The sequence below is a fragment of the Medicago sativa genome, chromosome 7 (genome assembly GCF_051527215.1).
Source record: "Medicago sativa cultivar Bolivia chromosome 7, Bolivia_mono, whole genome shotgun sequence".
NCBI classification, from domain to species: domain Eukaryota; kingdom Viridiplantae; phylum Streptophyta; class Magnoliopsida; order Fabales; family Fabaceae; genus Medicago; species Medicago sativa.
In genome coordinates this window covers 9,689,847-9,704,116 of record NC_140755.1, presented here as the reverse complement: position 1 = coordinate 9,704,116, position 14,270 = coordinate 9,689,847, and the positions used below count along the sequence as shown (strand labels likewise).

The 14,270-nt window shown below is 42.1% G+C and overlaps 1 protein-coding gene and 1 long non-coding RNA gene across 2 annotated transcripts; one reads left to right on the top strand and one right to left on the bottom strand.

The window, feature by feature from the left end:
* Window positions 1–7,361: 7,361 nt before the first annotated feature.
* On the bottom strand, window positions 7,362–11,731 carry LOC146904093 (uncharacterized). The gene is made up of 2 exons (XM_085728226.1): window positions 7,422–11,731; window positions 7,362–7,365 (listed from the first exon to the last, which is right to left on the bottom strand). The coding sequence occupies exons 1-2, from the start codon at window positions 11,729–11,731 to the stop codon at window positions 7,362–7,364; spliced, it is 4,314 nt and encodes a 1,437-aa protein (XP_085584352.1).
* A 961-nt stretch (window positions 11,732–12,692) lies between these two features.
* LOC146904092 (uncharacterized) lies at window positions 12,693–13,950 on the top strand. The gene is made up of 3 exons (XR_015018541.1): window positions 12,693–13,051; window positions 13,314–13,395; window positions 13,499–13,950. It is a non-coding gene; the product is annotated as an uncharacterized LOC146904092 (long non-coding RNA).
* Window positions 13,951–14,270: the final 320 nt, after the last annotated feature.

Here is a 14,270-nt window from a genome sequence, read left to right as displayed (position 1 = left end):
GGTAACTTCCAACGTTTCCACTAATTCAACTATTCAGAAGCAACAAATCCAGCTTCTGGACTTCAGATGCTGACGTCATCATCAGAAGCGAGTTTTCCTCAGAACCTCAATAAAGAGCTTCTGATGGACTACCGCTTCTGAACTAACTTCAGAACCTAAAATCCTATTCAGGAGCAAGCAAGCATTTAATCAGCTACAAAGTGCATGTTCAAATTTTTCTTTATAAAATCAAATCTTTCAACAGTTAAAGGCTTAGTAAATATATCAGCCCATTGATTTTCAGTATCAATGAATTGTATATCTAAAATTCCTTTTTGAACATAATCTCTGATAAAATGGTGTTTGATTTCAATGTGCTTCGCTCTTGAATGCAAAATTGGATTTTTAGACAAACAAATAGCAGCAGTATTATCACAATAAATGGGAATACTGTTAGCAGTCATCTGATAATCTTCCAACTGATGTTTCATCCAGAGTAGTTGTGTACAACAACTTGCAGCTGAAATGTATTCTGCTTCTGCTGTAGACATAGCAATAGTTGTTTGTCTTTTGCTAGCCCAGGATATAAGATTATCACCCAGAAATTGACAGTTGCCACTAGTTGACTTTCTTTCAATCCTATCACCAGCATAATCAGCATCACAGAATCCAATTAGCTTATAATCTAAGGATTTCCTATAAAGGAGTCCAAGATTAGTTGTTCCTTTCAAATACCTGAAGATTCTCTTGACAGAAGTCATATGAGATTCTCTAGGATCTGATTGGAATCTTGCACACAAGCATACACTGAATAAAATATCTGGCCTAGATGCAGTGAGGTATAACAAAGAACCAATCATACCTCTATACAGCTTCTGATCTACTTTAGCTCCTTCATCTTCTTTGCTTAAGTTGCACGTGGGGTGCATTGGAGTGTTCATCACTTTACAATCTTCAAGTTTGAACTTCTTCAGAAGCTCCTTTGTGTACTTTGATTGATGAACATAGACTCCATCTTTGCATTGATTGATTTGAATGCCAAGGAAGAACTTCAGCTCTCCCATCATGCTCATTTCAAATTCATCCTGCATCAACTCAGAAAATTCCTTGCAAAGAGATGCATTAGTAGAACCAAATATTATATCATCAACATATATTTGCACAACAAGAATATCTTTCCCAAGGGTCCTTCTGAAGAGTGTAGTATCAACCTGTCCTCTTTTAAAATCATTTTTGATTAAGAAATTACTTAGTCTATCATACCAAGCTCTGGGAGCTTGTTTCAAGCCATATAGTGATTTCTTCAGTTTAAAAACATGGTCAGGATATTTAATATCCTCAAATCCAGGAGGTTGCTTGACATACACTTCTTCTTCTATGACACCATTTAGAAAAGCACTCTTGACATCCATTTGATATAATATTATGCCATGATTAACTGCATAGGAAAGAAGTAACCTGATTGCTTCCAATCTTGCAACTGGAGCAAACGTTTCAGTGTAATCAATGCCTTCTTGTTGACTATACCCTTGTGCAACAAGCCTGGCTTTGTTTCTTGTTACTTCACCTTGCTCATTCAGCTTGTTTCTGAATACCCATTTTGTTCCAATAATGTTCTTGTGCTGAGGTTTGGGTACCAGATCCCACACATCATTTCTTTGAAATTGATTCAACTCTTCTTGCATAGCTATGATCCATCCATCATCTGAAAGTGCTTCATCAACTGTTGTAGGTTCAATCATTGAGATTAGTCCAATCATTGACTCCTCTTGTCTGAAATGTGATCTTGTTCTTCTTGGACTATCCTTGTTTCCAATGATTAGCTCCTCAGGATGTGAAGACTTGTGTTTGAATGTGTTTCTGGGAGGATCTGCTTGATGTGAGCCATCTTGTGCTTCATCAGAAGCAGCTTCATCTTGTGCTTCTGATGTGGGTTCAGCTTCTGCACTATCTTCAGACTCAGCTATCTGATCAGGTTCTGGAGTAGCTTCAGGAACCTGTATCTCTGCAGAACTTTCACCTTGCTTTGAAGTTTTATCTTCAAGCTCCTTGTCATCAAATTTAACGTGCATAGATTCTTCAACACAAAGTGTTTCTGAATTATACACTCTGTATGCCTTTGACCTTTCAGAGTAACCTAAAAAGATTCCCCTTTGGGCCTTGGCATCAAATTTCTTTAGGTAGAGCTTGTTGTTCAGAATGTAACATGTACATCCAAATTGATGAAAGTAAGAGATATTGGGTTTTCTTCCTTTAAAGAGTTCATATGCTGTTTTCTCCAAAATAGGTCTAATATAGATCCTGTTCTGAACATAGCATGCTGTATTCACTGCTTCTGCCCAAAAATGTTTTGGTAAATTGTTTTCATGAATCATGGTTCTGGCCATTTCTTGTAAAGTTCTATTCTTTCTCTCTACAACCCCATTTTGTTGTGGTGTTCTAGGAGAAGAGAACTCATGGAAAATTCCATGTTTTTCACAAAAAGCTTCAAATGGCTCATTTTCAAATTCTCCACCATGATCACTTCTGACTTTCAAAATTTTTGATTCTTTTTCAGATTGAATTTGAGTGCAGAAGCTACTGAATACATCACACGCAACATCTTTACTCTTTATGAATTTCACCCAAGTCCATCTGCTGTAATCATCAACAATGACTAATCCATATCTACTTCCATATAGGGATGCAGTACTCACTGGTCCAAATAAATCAATATGGAGTAATTCTAAAGGTCTTGAGGTTGAAACAATGTCTTTGGTTTTAAAAGATGATTTCACAATTTTCCCTCTCTGACATGCACCACAGAGTGCATCTGAATGATAGTCAATGTCTGGTAGCCCTTTCACAAGTTGTAACTTACTAAGCTTAGAGATTAACCTCCAGTTAGCATGTCCCAACCTTCTGTGCCACATCCATTTCTTATCATTCACTGATAGTAGGCAAACCACCTTCTGATCAGCCAGTTCAGAAAAATTGATTTTATAGACATTGTCAACTCTCTTTCCCTTGAACACAATGGATTTGTCTTTCTTGTTGATTACTGTACAGTTGGGTTTTTCAAAAAGCACATCATAACCATTATCATAAAATTGACTAATGCTCAAAAGGTTATGTTCAAGACCATCTACCAACCATACATTATTAATTGAGGTAGAGGAATTACCAATAGTTCCTGTACCTATGATCTTGCCTGACTGGTTGCCCCCAAATTTCACATTTCCTCCCTCTTTCATTGTTAGGCTGAGGAACATGGACTTGTCTCCTGTCATGTGTCTTGAGCAACCGCTGTCTAGGTACCATGATCTTTGCTTTGGCACTGCTCTTAGACATACCTGCATCATTGACATTTTTAGATTTAGGTACCCATTGTTCTATGGGTCCTGGAAGGTTAGTACTTAAGGCTTTACTCTTCACTTCTTGTACCTTGTGCTGTGAGTTGGGTTGCTTCTGATTAACCATCACCTTAGGTTTTGGTACTTCAGAAGCAGTAACTTTCTTCTTCTGAAACTTAGACTTCAGAACCCCAGATTTTGGTTTCACCAGACTCTGAGGAATAGGTTCTGATCTTTTCAGGATCCTGACCTTTGAAGTCTTGGAATCAGATTTGATCATAGCCTTTGACTTAGAGTTCTTTGGCGTTGAAGTAATCTTAGCCTTAGGACTAGAAGCTTCAGGTTCTGATTGAACAACAGTTTCCAACTCAGCCCCTTCTGGTACAAAGAATGTTTTCAGACCTTCCTTGATGCATTCACAACAAGATTTTAGATTGGTTTTCTCAAGTTTCACTTCTGGAAAACCAATTCCTCTGCCATTGTTCTTGTAAATGCTATAAATCATAGAAGCTACTCTGCTTCTGTCAATGCCAGATATAATAAAATCTTCAAGAGCAATTTCATGGTTACTTAAAGGTTTTTCATTACACTTTTCTTGTAGCTTCTGACATAAGAACCTGAGCTGATCTTCATATGTTTTACACATGAAGTCAAAGCCCCTAAGTCCTTGTTCAGAAGCTTTCAGATCCAATAGAGTTGATTTTTGCTGTTGTACCAAATCAGCATATTTTTCTTTTAAATCCTTCAACTCATTGGTTCTTACTTCAAAATGTGTAAGAAGTTCTTTAAGTGACTCAACAAGTTCATCTCTGGGAATTTTGGAATATACCTCGTTTTCATCTTCTGAGTCTGAATCTGATCCAGCTTCTGAAGTTGCTGTTGCTACCAACCCAACAGCTACCTTTGCATCTTCATCAGCTTCCTCTTTATCAGATCCAGATTCACTACCCAAATCATCCCAGGTTGCCATTAAACTCTGCTTAATCTGCTTCTTGAGTTTGCTTGGTTTAAATGTAGACCTCTTTGACTTGTCCTTTGACTTTTCTCTTTGAAGATCAGGGCATTCAGCAATGAAGTGTCCAGGCTTCTTACAGTTGAAGCATCCCTTCTGATCTTCTTTCTTTGAGCTTCTGGAGTTACCCCTTCTGGAGAGAAACTTTCTGTTCTTCTTGGCCAGATATTGAAGTCTGTTTGAGAGCATGGCCATTTCAGCAGCATCTGGTTCAGAATCTGAACTTGACTGTTCTTCCTCTTCAGATTCAACTACTTTGAGAGCTTTTGATGACTTGCCTTTGGATGGAAGAGCTATTGATTTACTCTTCTTAGTAGACTCATGTTCATTAAGACTTAACTCATGAACTTTGAGAGAACTAACAAGATCTTCGACACTTAAAGTGTTTAAATCTTTAGCTTCCTCAATGGCAGTCACTTTTGGTCTCCATCTGGCAGGTAAGCTTCTGAGTATCTTGCTTACATGATCAGAAGCAACATAGCTCTTCTTTAGAATCTGTAGCCCAGAAACTAAGGTTTGAAACCTTGAGTACATCTCCTCAATAGTTTCATCATCCTTCATCTTGAATAACTCATACTGATGTACAAGCAGGAGAGCCTTTGCTTCTTTGACCTTCTTGCTCCCTTCATAATTTGAACAGAGAGAAGCAAACATAGCTTTAGCAGTGGATTTGTCACTCATCTTCATATACTCTGCTTTGGGTATGGCAGTGACAAGGGCTCCTCTGATAATATGATGCTTCTTGTAAAGTTTCCTCAGTTCTGGAGTATGTTTCTTTCTATCCACAACAGCTCCTTCTTCATCAAGGACTAAATCACCAACACCATCTTCCAGAATATCCCATAATTCTTCATCCAGGCTCATGATGTAACTGTAAAAGTTGGTCTTCCACCAAGAGAACTCTTCAGCATCTCCATTGAACTTTGGAACTTTTCCAACACTGGTTTTCTTACTATCACTATAATCATGTGAGACATGTTTATAGCTAGTATCACTAGGACCAGTAGGAGGAGGAGTAGACATGTTTTTCTCAGATCTTTGACTGTTGCACGGTTAAGTGATACACAACAGACCAAGGCTCTAGATACCAATTGAAGGTGAGAAAAACACAAGAATGGGGGTTGAATTGTGTTTTGAAAAATTCTTCGTTTCTCCTAAAAACTGAACACACTGATCAGAAGCTAGGTGAGACAGCTTCTGAAGTGATAATCAGAATCTAAATGCAGCGGAATAAAACAGAGAGAGAGAAGAAGAACGACACAAAGCAATTATACTGGTTCCTTCCACAATCCGGAAGTAGTCCAGTCCCCCTTGCACTTCCAAGGAGATTTCACTATGAGTAATATCTGATTACAAATGCTCAAGCACACAAGCAAGAGACTTCATTTGCTCAAGCACACAAGCTAGAGACTTCCTTTGCTCAAGAACACAATCAAGAGACTTCCTGCTCAAGCACAACTGCAAGAGACTTCCTAACTAAACAAAATTACACAGAAAATTGTTTAAGGTTGAACACTTGATATACAATCAGAGGTGCTCACAATACAAATCAGATACAGACTCAATGAACTTAAGAATTTCTAAGATATGACTTTGAGACACAGAAATTCTAAGTGAATGCAGAACAATTTCAGCAGAGGTTTGGTACTTGTGAAAATCTTGTGAGTCTTTCGTTTAGCGTTCTTGCATTACCAATTCTCTAGGTCTTCACTCCTTTATATAGAGGTGTGAAAGAGACGTTATGAAATTGCCAGCACACCAAAGAGTCGTTAGTGAAGCTTGATCTTTCACCAATGATCTTTTGCCTGATTTGGTTGTTGTCCTATGAAGAACCAATTTGAAATCCATTCCTTATCCAAAGGAACATATATGCAGGCGAGACGGTATTCTGGAGCTGTTTTCTTGTCTTGAAGCGTGGACACAAAACAGAGTAGTGGAGAACGTGGTTGTACAATTCGTACAAAGTACAATGTCAACGCTTTCGTCCAAAATGCAAGCACAAGCCTTCAAACACCTTTGAAATGACCGTTGCAAAATTCCACTAATCCTTTGTTTGTGTTTTCGAATCCAATGGACAGCTTTTGCATTGATAATTCTTCAATTCTTGAATCTTTTGCAAACCCAGTTGAGATTCAGCTTCTGGTGAAATAGCTTCTGATGAGGCAGCTTCTGATGATGCAGCTTCTGATGATATGACTTCTGCAGCTTCTGATGACGCAGCTTCTGATGATGTGGCTTCTGGACCTCTTGTCTTCAGAAGCACTATTCTTCAGGAGTGGCTTACTTCAGGAGCGCTATTTCTTCAGGAGCAGCTTGACTTCAGGAGCACTATTTCTTCAGAATCATCTAAGCTTCATTTTCTTTTGCTCTTTATTTGCTCATTCAGAACCAATGATGATGTGACTTTATAATTATGGTCCTGTACACTTGAACAAATATTAGCTAGTCCAATTTACAATTTTTAATACCTTGTTATCATCAAAACTCTTTAAGGTTCATTGTTAAACACATTTTGTTCCAACAAATAACGCGTAAATTTACAATAGTAATATTTCCCTGCACCAAAAAATGTTAGTCGCCTGGCGAAATAAGATAGATACCTTCTTCTGAAAACGTATCTCGCCTCCATGTGGGGGTGTCGATTTCGACAGGTATCATGGCGTCGGTGCCGTAGACCATAGTGAACGGTGTCTCCTTGGTTGTAGAATGAGGGGTAGTGTGGTAGGACCATAGTACCTGTACTTATGTTGGTCGATGCATTGTTTATACACAGTATAGTGGTAGCTTGAAAGAGATTGAAAATTTTGGAAAGTTGAGGTGAGAGAAAATTGATTTTGAAAATTATTCGTACCTCATGGAGTTGTTCTGCCCACAAACCTTTGGCGGCCTCTAATTTCTTTTTGATCCCGCTAAGAATAACTTTGTTGGCCGATTCAGCTTGTCCATTGGCTTGCGGATGAATTACCGAGACGAATTTTGTCTGTATCCCTAGGTTCTTGCAGAAGTCCAACACTGTTGAGCTTGCGAACTGAGTTCCATTATCTGATACTATGCACTTAGGTAGGCCAAAACGACAGATGATCTTCTTCCAGTAGAACTTCTTTACTCTTTCCGCAGTTATTTTAGCGACTGCTTCTGCCTCGATCCATTTGGTGAAGTAATCCACTCCGACTATGAGAAATTTCAGCTGCCCTGGGGCGAGAGGAAAGGGTCCAACGATATCGACCGCCCATTTGTGAAATGGCCATGGTGAGTATACAGAGGTCAACTCCTGAGCTGGGACATGCTTCCTGCCAGAAAATCTTTGGCATTTATCACATTTCTTTACGAAATCCGAGCTATCCTGAAGCATGGTGGGCCAATAGTATCCGGCGCGGAGGAGTTTGGCGGCTAGAGCCCGCCCGCCTATATGACTGCCGCAAACGCCCTCGTGTACTTCCAAAAGGACCAAGTGCGTCTCGCCTTCTCCTAAGCATCGCAGCAAGGGAGTCGTGCGGCCTCTTTTGTAGAGTTTCCCAGAAACCAAAGTAAATTTGGACGCTCGTCTTCTGATTGTCTGTTCTTCCTCGTCATCGGTTGGTGTGAATGACCCCGTCAAATATCTAAGCAATGGCTCCATCCATCCTCCTGTGTTCTCGTTGACCTGAAGTACTTCGTCCACCTTCGTACTAGGTGTTGCGACTACTTCCTGGATAACTGTCCTGTTGTTGCCCGGTCGTTTGGTACTGGCGAGTTTTGCCAACAAATCCGCTCTGGAATTCTGCTCCCGTGGTACATAAATGGCTTCGAAGAAGCTAAATTTCTTGGCGAGGCTCTGCACCTTAGTTAGGTATTTGGCTAGCTGTGTGTCTTTCGTCTGATAGTCGCCCGTGATCTGACTTGTTACGAGCTGGGAATCACTCTTGGCTCGCAAATTTTCAGCGCCCATCTCTAGGGCTAAGGTCATGCCAGCTATTAGAGCTTCATACTCGGCCTGGTTGTTGCTTGCCTTGAATTCGAATCTGAGGGATTGCTCGATAAGAACGTCGTCCGGCCCTTCCAAGATAACGCCTGCACCACTGCCTTTCAGGTTGGATGAGCCATCTACAGATAAGAGCCATACGAAAGGAGGTTGCTCCTGTACTGGGGAGGCGAGCTCTACTACAAAATCTGCCAGTACTTGGGATTTGATGCTCCCTCTCGGTACGAACTGAACGTCGTACTCTGAAAGCTCTATGGACCAGGCTACCATTCTTCCGGCCAAATCAGGTTTCCCCAGTACCTGCCTGATCGGGTAATCTGATTTTACGACGATCTTGTGACTTTGGAAGTAGGGGCGAAGCTTCCTTGCTGTTACGACGACAGCAAGGGCGAGACGTTCTATCTTCTGATATCGCAGCTCTGCCCCTTTGAGTACCCTGCTGACGAAGTAAATTGGCCTCTCTCCTGTTGCTGAATCTTCTACCAAGACTGTGCTCATGGCGTTGTCGGATATCGCCAGATATAGGAAGAGGATGGCGTTCGGACTTGGCCGCTGAAGGATGGGCGGACTGGCTAAGAACTTCTTAATCTGCTGGAAAGCATCCTCGCATTCTGGAGTCCACTCGAATCTCTCCTTCTTCTTAATGGAGGCGAAGAAAGAGAAGGCTTTGTCGCCGGCGCAGGACAAGAAACGAGAAAGAGCGGCGAGCCTACCTGTGAGTTGCTGTACTTCCTTGATGTTGGTGGGGCTTCTCATGTTGATGATCGCCTGGCATTTGTCAGGGTTTGCTTCGATGCCTCGTCTTGTTAAGAGGAAACCTAAGAATTTTCCCGCCTGCACTCCGAAAGAACATTTCGATGGATTCAGACGAATCCTATACCTTCGAACCTGGCTCAATATCTCCTCCAGATCTTCAGAGTGACTGTAACCCTCCTTCGTCTTTGCGACTAGGTCGTCAATATATACTTCCAGATTTCGTCCTATCTGCGCGGAGAACGCGGTGTCCATAGAACGCTGGAAGGTGGCGCCTGCGTTCTTTAGACCAAAAGACATGACTTCATAGTGATAATTCTTTGTGCTGGTCATAAAGGCCGTTTTCGGAGCGTCCAGAGGGTCCATCCGTATTTGATTGTAACCTGAATAGGCATCCATAAAGCTTAGAGTTTTGTAACCTGAGGCGCTGTCGATCAGGTGGTCGATGTTAGGGAGAGGATAAGGATCTTTGGGGCACGCCATGTTCAAATCAGTGTAGTCCACGCACATTCGCCACTTCCCATTAGCTTTCCTAACAAGTACGGTGTTGGCTAACCACGTGGGATACTTTATTTCGCTGATAAAGTGGGCTTCAACTAATTTTTTCACTTCCTCATCAACTGCCTTTCTTCTTTCCTCGCCCATCTTCCTTTTCCGCTGTACTACCGGTTTCACGCCAGCCTTGATAGATAGGTGGTGGCAAGCAATGTCGGGGTCCATCCCTGGCATTTCTGATGGATGCCAGGCGAAGAGATCCAGATTCTTTTTTAGTAGCTTGACCAGGGCGATCTCCTCTTCAGGGGGTAGTGACGTGCCAATCTTTGTTGTATGGTGGGCTTCTGGTCCGATGGAGACCTCTTTTAACTCTTCAGTGGGTTCTAGGCGTTCTTGCTGGAAGCCTTCCCTGGGGTCTAGATCGATCATGTTGACTTCGTGCATTACTTCGTTACTTGACTTCTTTCTGGTCTTTTGCAAACGCAAACTGTTATGATAGCACTCCCTGGCGAGTTTTTGATCGCCTCGAATGGTTCCAATTTTTCCAGAGTCAAGAGGGTACTTCATTACTAGATACTTCGTGGATAAGAATCCGCCCAACAGGTTGAAGGCAGGGCGACCTATGATGATGTTGTAAGAGCTAGGCGAGTTCACAACGAGGTACCTGACTCGAATGGTTTTGGCGTGAGATCCGCTTCCGAAAGTTGTCTTTAGGGTGATGTATCCTCTCACATGAACCTGCTCGCCCGTGAAGCCCGCCAGAGTTCCTCTGAAAGGTTGCAGCTGCTCCGGGTCTAGCCCCATTCGATCAAATGTGTCATAGTAAAGAATATCCGCAGAGCTTCCTGGGTCTATCAACACCCGTTTTACGTCCCACTTGAAGATTTGTAAAGTGACGACCATGGGGTCGTCGTCGTGGGGTACCACGTCTCGAAAATCTTTGGGCGCGAATGATACCTCTGGTTCGTGCTTCTGATCCGTTTCTTCATATTCCTGGCATAGCATTACCTGTCTCACATATTTCTTTCGCGCCGAACTTGACTCCCCCCCTCCGGCGAAGCCACCTGAGATAGTGTTTATGGCGTGTCTTTTTTCGTCATTCACTTCCTCCTTTTTATGATCCGTTTTTTGTTTATTCTCGCCCCTTCTGTCCCTGACATAACCTCTTAGCTTCCCACTTTGTATTAGTCGCTCGATTTCTTGGCGAAGATGAATGCATGAGTCTGTGTCGTGTCCTCGTACCTTATGATATTTGCACCATTTATCTTCATCTCTTCCCATGACGGGGCTTCGGGCTGGCAAGGGCTCTGGGATCAGTCTTGCTTCTAAGACCTCCTTCATGATCCGCTCTGGTCTAGTATTCAAGGGTGTGAAGTCCCTTTGAGAATATGGGTTGAATGGTCGCCTCTCCGGCCTTCTGTAGGGGGCGCGATCTCTGCCAGCTGCTGGTTGATAAGGTCGCCGTTCTGGATTGCTTGCGCGCTCCTTGGCGTCTCTGGCCTTCTTTTCTGCGTTGCTCTCCTCGCCCTTGATGTAGCATTCTGCCCTGGCTGTAACCTCTTCCATGGAATCCGCAGGTTTTTGGGCTAGAGACTCGTTGAACTGCCCTGCCCTTAGTCCGTTTTGGAAAGCTCCTACGAACACTTCCTGGTTGGGGTTGATTACCTTGATGGTTGTATCGTTGAATCTGGCCAGGTAGTCTCTGAGGGATTCATTATGCCCTTGTCGTACATTGAAGAGGCTAGTTGCTGGGACCTTGCGATGTCGACTGGCGGAGAACTGTTGTGTGAGTTTCCTGGTCATGTCCTGGTAGCTGAGGATGGAGAACCGTGGGAGATTCATGTACCAGCGTAAGGCGGCGTCAGTGAAAGTACCTGCTAGTAATTTGCACTTCAGAGAATCGGGAGCCCCGACAACCGCCATGCGAGTATTGAAGGCCGTGACGTGCTCCATGGGGTCGTTCTTTCCGTCGAAGGTGGATAGGTTGGGCGGCTTGAAGCCCTCTGGAACTGGTGCGTCCCAAATTTCAGCGGATAATGGTTGTGGTTCAGGGTCATCTAGCTCGCCCTGGTGTGATTCTGCTTTTTCCTCCAGTTGCTTTTGTTGCATGGTCTCCATTGAGGCCTGAAGGGCATCGTTGTGATCCTTCAGCTGAGCGAGTTGAGTTCGCATGGATTCTAATTCTTCGGCTGTTGCCATGATGAGAGGCTTTTCTCTAAATCGTACGTGAGGTGCGATTTAGGTTGGTCGAAAGGGGTTAGGGTTTCTAAATCGCAAAGGAGTTTTACGATTTAGAGGTCTCGTTTAAGGGTTTCTGAATCACGATTTGCGATCCAGGAACGTGGTCCAGGTTAGTTTTACCTTTTCCCACAGACGGCGCCAACTGTACTTGCAGAAAAGTACGGTAAGGAATACTAGGATTCTAGGGTTTAGACTGATGATTAGATGCCTTGAGAATGCTCTCAAGAGTAGTATTTATAGCCTGCCATGGGCTTGGGTTTCGGTTGCTTGGTCCCCAAGCAACAGGGGTATTTGTGTATTTTGGGCTTTTTAGGCGTCCTCTAGAGGCTTCTAGAAGTTTAATGAGGCGGCGCCCTTTAGGGGGCGCGCCAGGACTCAGGAATCCTTCTGGAGGGCGCCCAGGCCTTTCCGGAGGGCGCCCAGGCCCTTCTGGAGGGCTCAAAGCCTTTCTTTGGAGGGCTTTACGCTTTTAGGAATATGATGACGGTCCACAGCCCCCCAAGCACGAGTCTTGGGACAAGGCGAAGTGATGATGTCGTGCGAAGAGTCTTTCTGGGTTTATTTGATTCAACTAGGAATATGATGACGGTCCATTGGTATATTTTGTTCTTTTGTGCCGAGTCTCGCCGCCGAATGAGGTGGATCATAGTCACAAAATTCGTCTACCCTCCTAGGAACCGCGTACCAATTCGTACATACCAGTTCTCAATTCTCTGATAAGAGAGTACAGAGCGAACCATTCATCCATCACACAAGATATAAATATTTAGACTATTTTTACTTGAATACTTGGGTTTGAAAGTAATTACTAATTACTACTTTCAAAAAATCCAAACACCACTGGCCCACTATCTTATTTCAATGTACTACAGTACACTTGGCAGTGGATAGTTTGTGATAGAGAATGAATGTGTTGGAGACTGTATTTATAAACTTTCTTACCTCTCAATGTTGGAAATCCTTCCGATGTGGGACATGTTATTTCATGTTATTTTTCTATGTTAGATAATGCTATTTTTTTATGTTAGATAAACCTCTCCATGAAACATCACAGGTCCATCTTTCTTAGGTAGGGAAGGATGAAAAAACGTATGACGAACCCATAACGTACCGACTATGTATACCCCCACGTACCGAATTCCTTGAAAGTTACGAACCGCGTACCCGAACCCGTACCACGTACCAAAACGAATTGCGAACCGTGTGACTATGAGGTGGATATCGATTGGGAGATGCGTCTCGGCGGTATGTTCGTACAGAGACGCGAATCAGGTGAAGGTGATTTACTAAATTTTTCCAGATTGCATGTTAAGGGTTTCGTTTTTATTGGTTTTGGGTTTGATTTTAGGGTTTGATTTCTTGGTTTTGGGTTTGATTTTAGTGTTTGATTTCTTGGTTTTGGGTTTGATTTTATTTGTATGTATGTGGAGTGTGTGTGTAATTGTGCATGTTTGTGTATTTGTAGGAAGAAAGTTTTATGAATGCTGAATTTGTGATGATTTTTTATTTAAGGCTGAAATATATGTTGTTTTGTAAATAGGAAACTTCTACAGTTCTTAAGGAACCTATTGGTGTTGTGTATACAAATGAGGATTCAATTAACAGAAGGAATTTGCCTCGAGGTATTTTATTTGCGATTTCTTCTGTTGTTTAGTTAGATTTGTGGTTCATGGTTATTAAAGTTTTGTTCATGTGTAACATTAATGTTATGCTATGCTGACTCAGGTTTGCAATTGGCGAAAACAAGGGAGCACGTGTCTGCAAGGGTATTGTCAGCGACAACCAAAGGAAGATCAAGCTGAAAAGGATGCCACCATCAAACTTGTGACAAATCAAATTACGCAAGGAAATCAAGGTCGTGAGGGTACCTTGGAGAAAGCCGATGCAACTGGTGAAAATGTAAACGGGGAAGATGCTATTGACGTTGACGATAATGATGGGAAACTCGCTAAATCGTCTCATAATTCTACCCAAGAGCCTTTAGTTAAGGTAGGTGATATATTTTACTGTTTGTTTGTATGTTGTTTCTCTGTTCAGTTTGTATCATTTACTGCTGCATTGTCATGGAAGTCTTAAATAGGTGTTAATTTTCGGAATAAAGGTTTTACACGTGAATGTTTAAGGGGTTGACTGTGTGTCTTTTTAGTTTGAGAAATAAATTCTGCATCGAGTATAAATAGGTGTGTATTAGTAGTCAAGATATAAATCTTTGGATCTATTTTTCAAACTCCTCTGAATGTGTTCAAGCACATGAACTATTACTTGAAACCTCACTGTGGAGGAGTCTAATACTGCCAAGACTTTAAAAAGACCATAAACTACTGTCTGAATTATCAATATTACTACTTTCTTGTTTGTCAAAAGAAAATAGTTCTACTTTCATGATTTCCGTATCAACCATGTGTTAAGTAGTGATTTCTACTTGGGTTTTAATGAGCATTTTCATATATATTTGACATTCTGTTTCAAAACACATGAACCAATGTCAAATGTTATG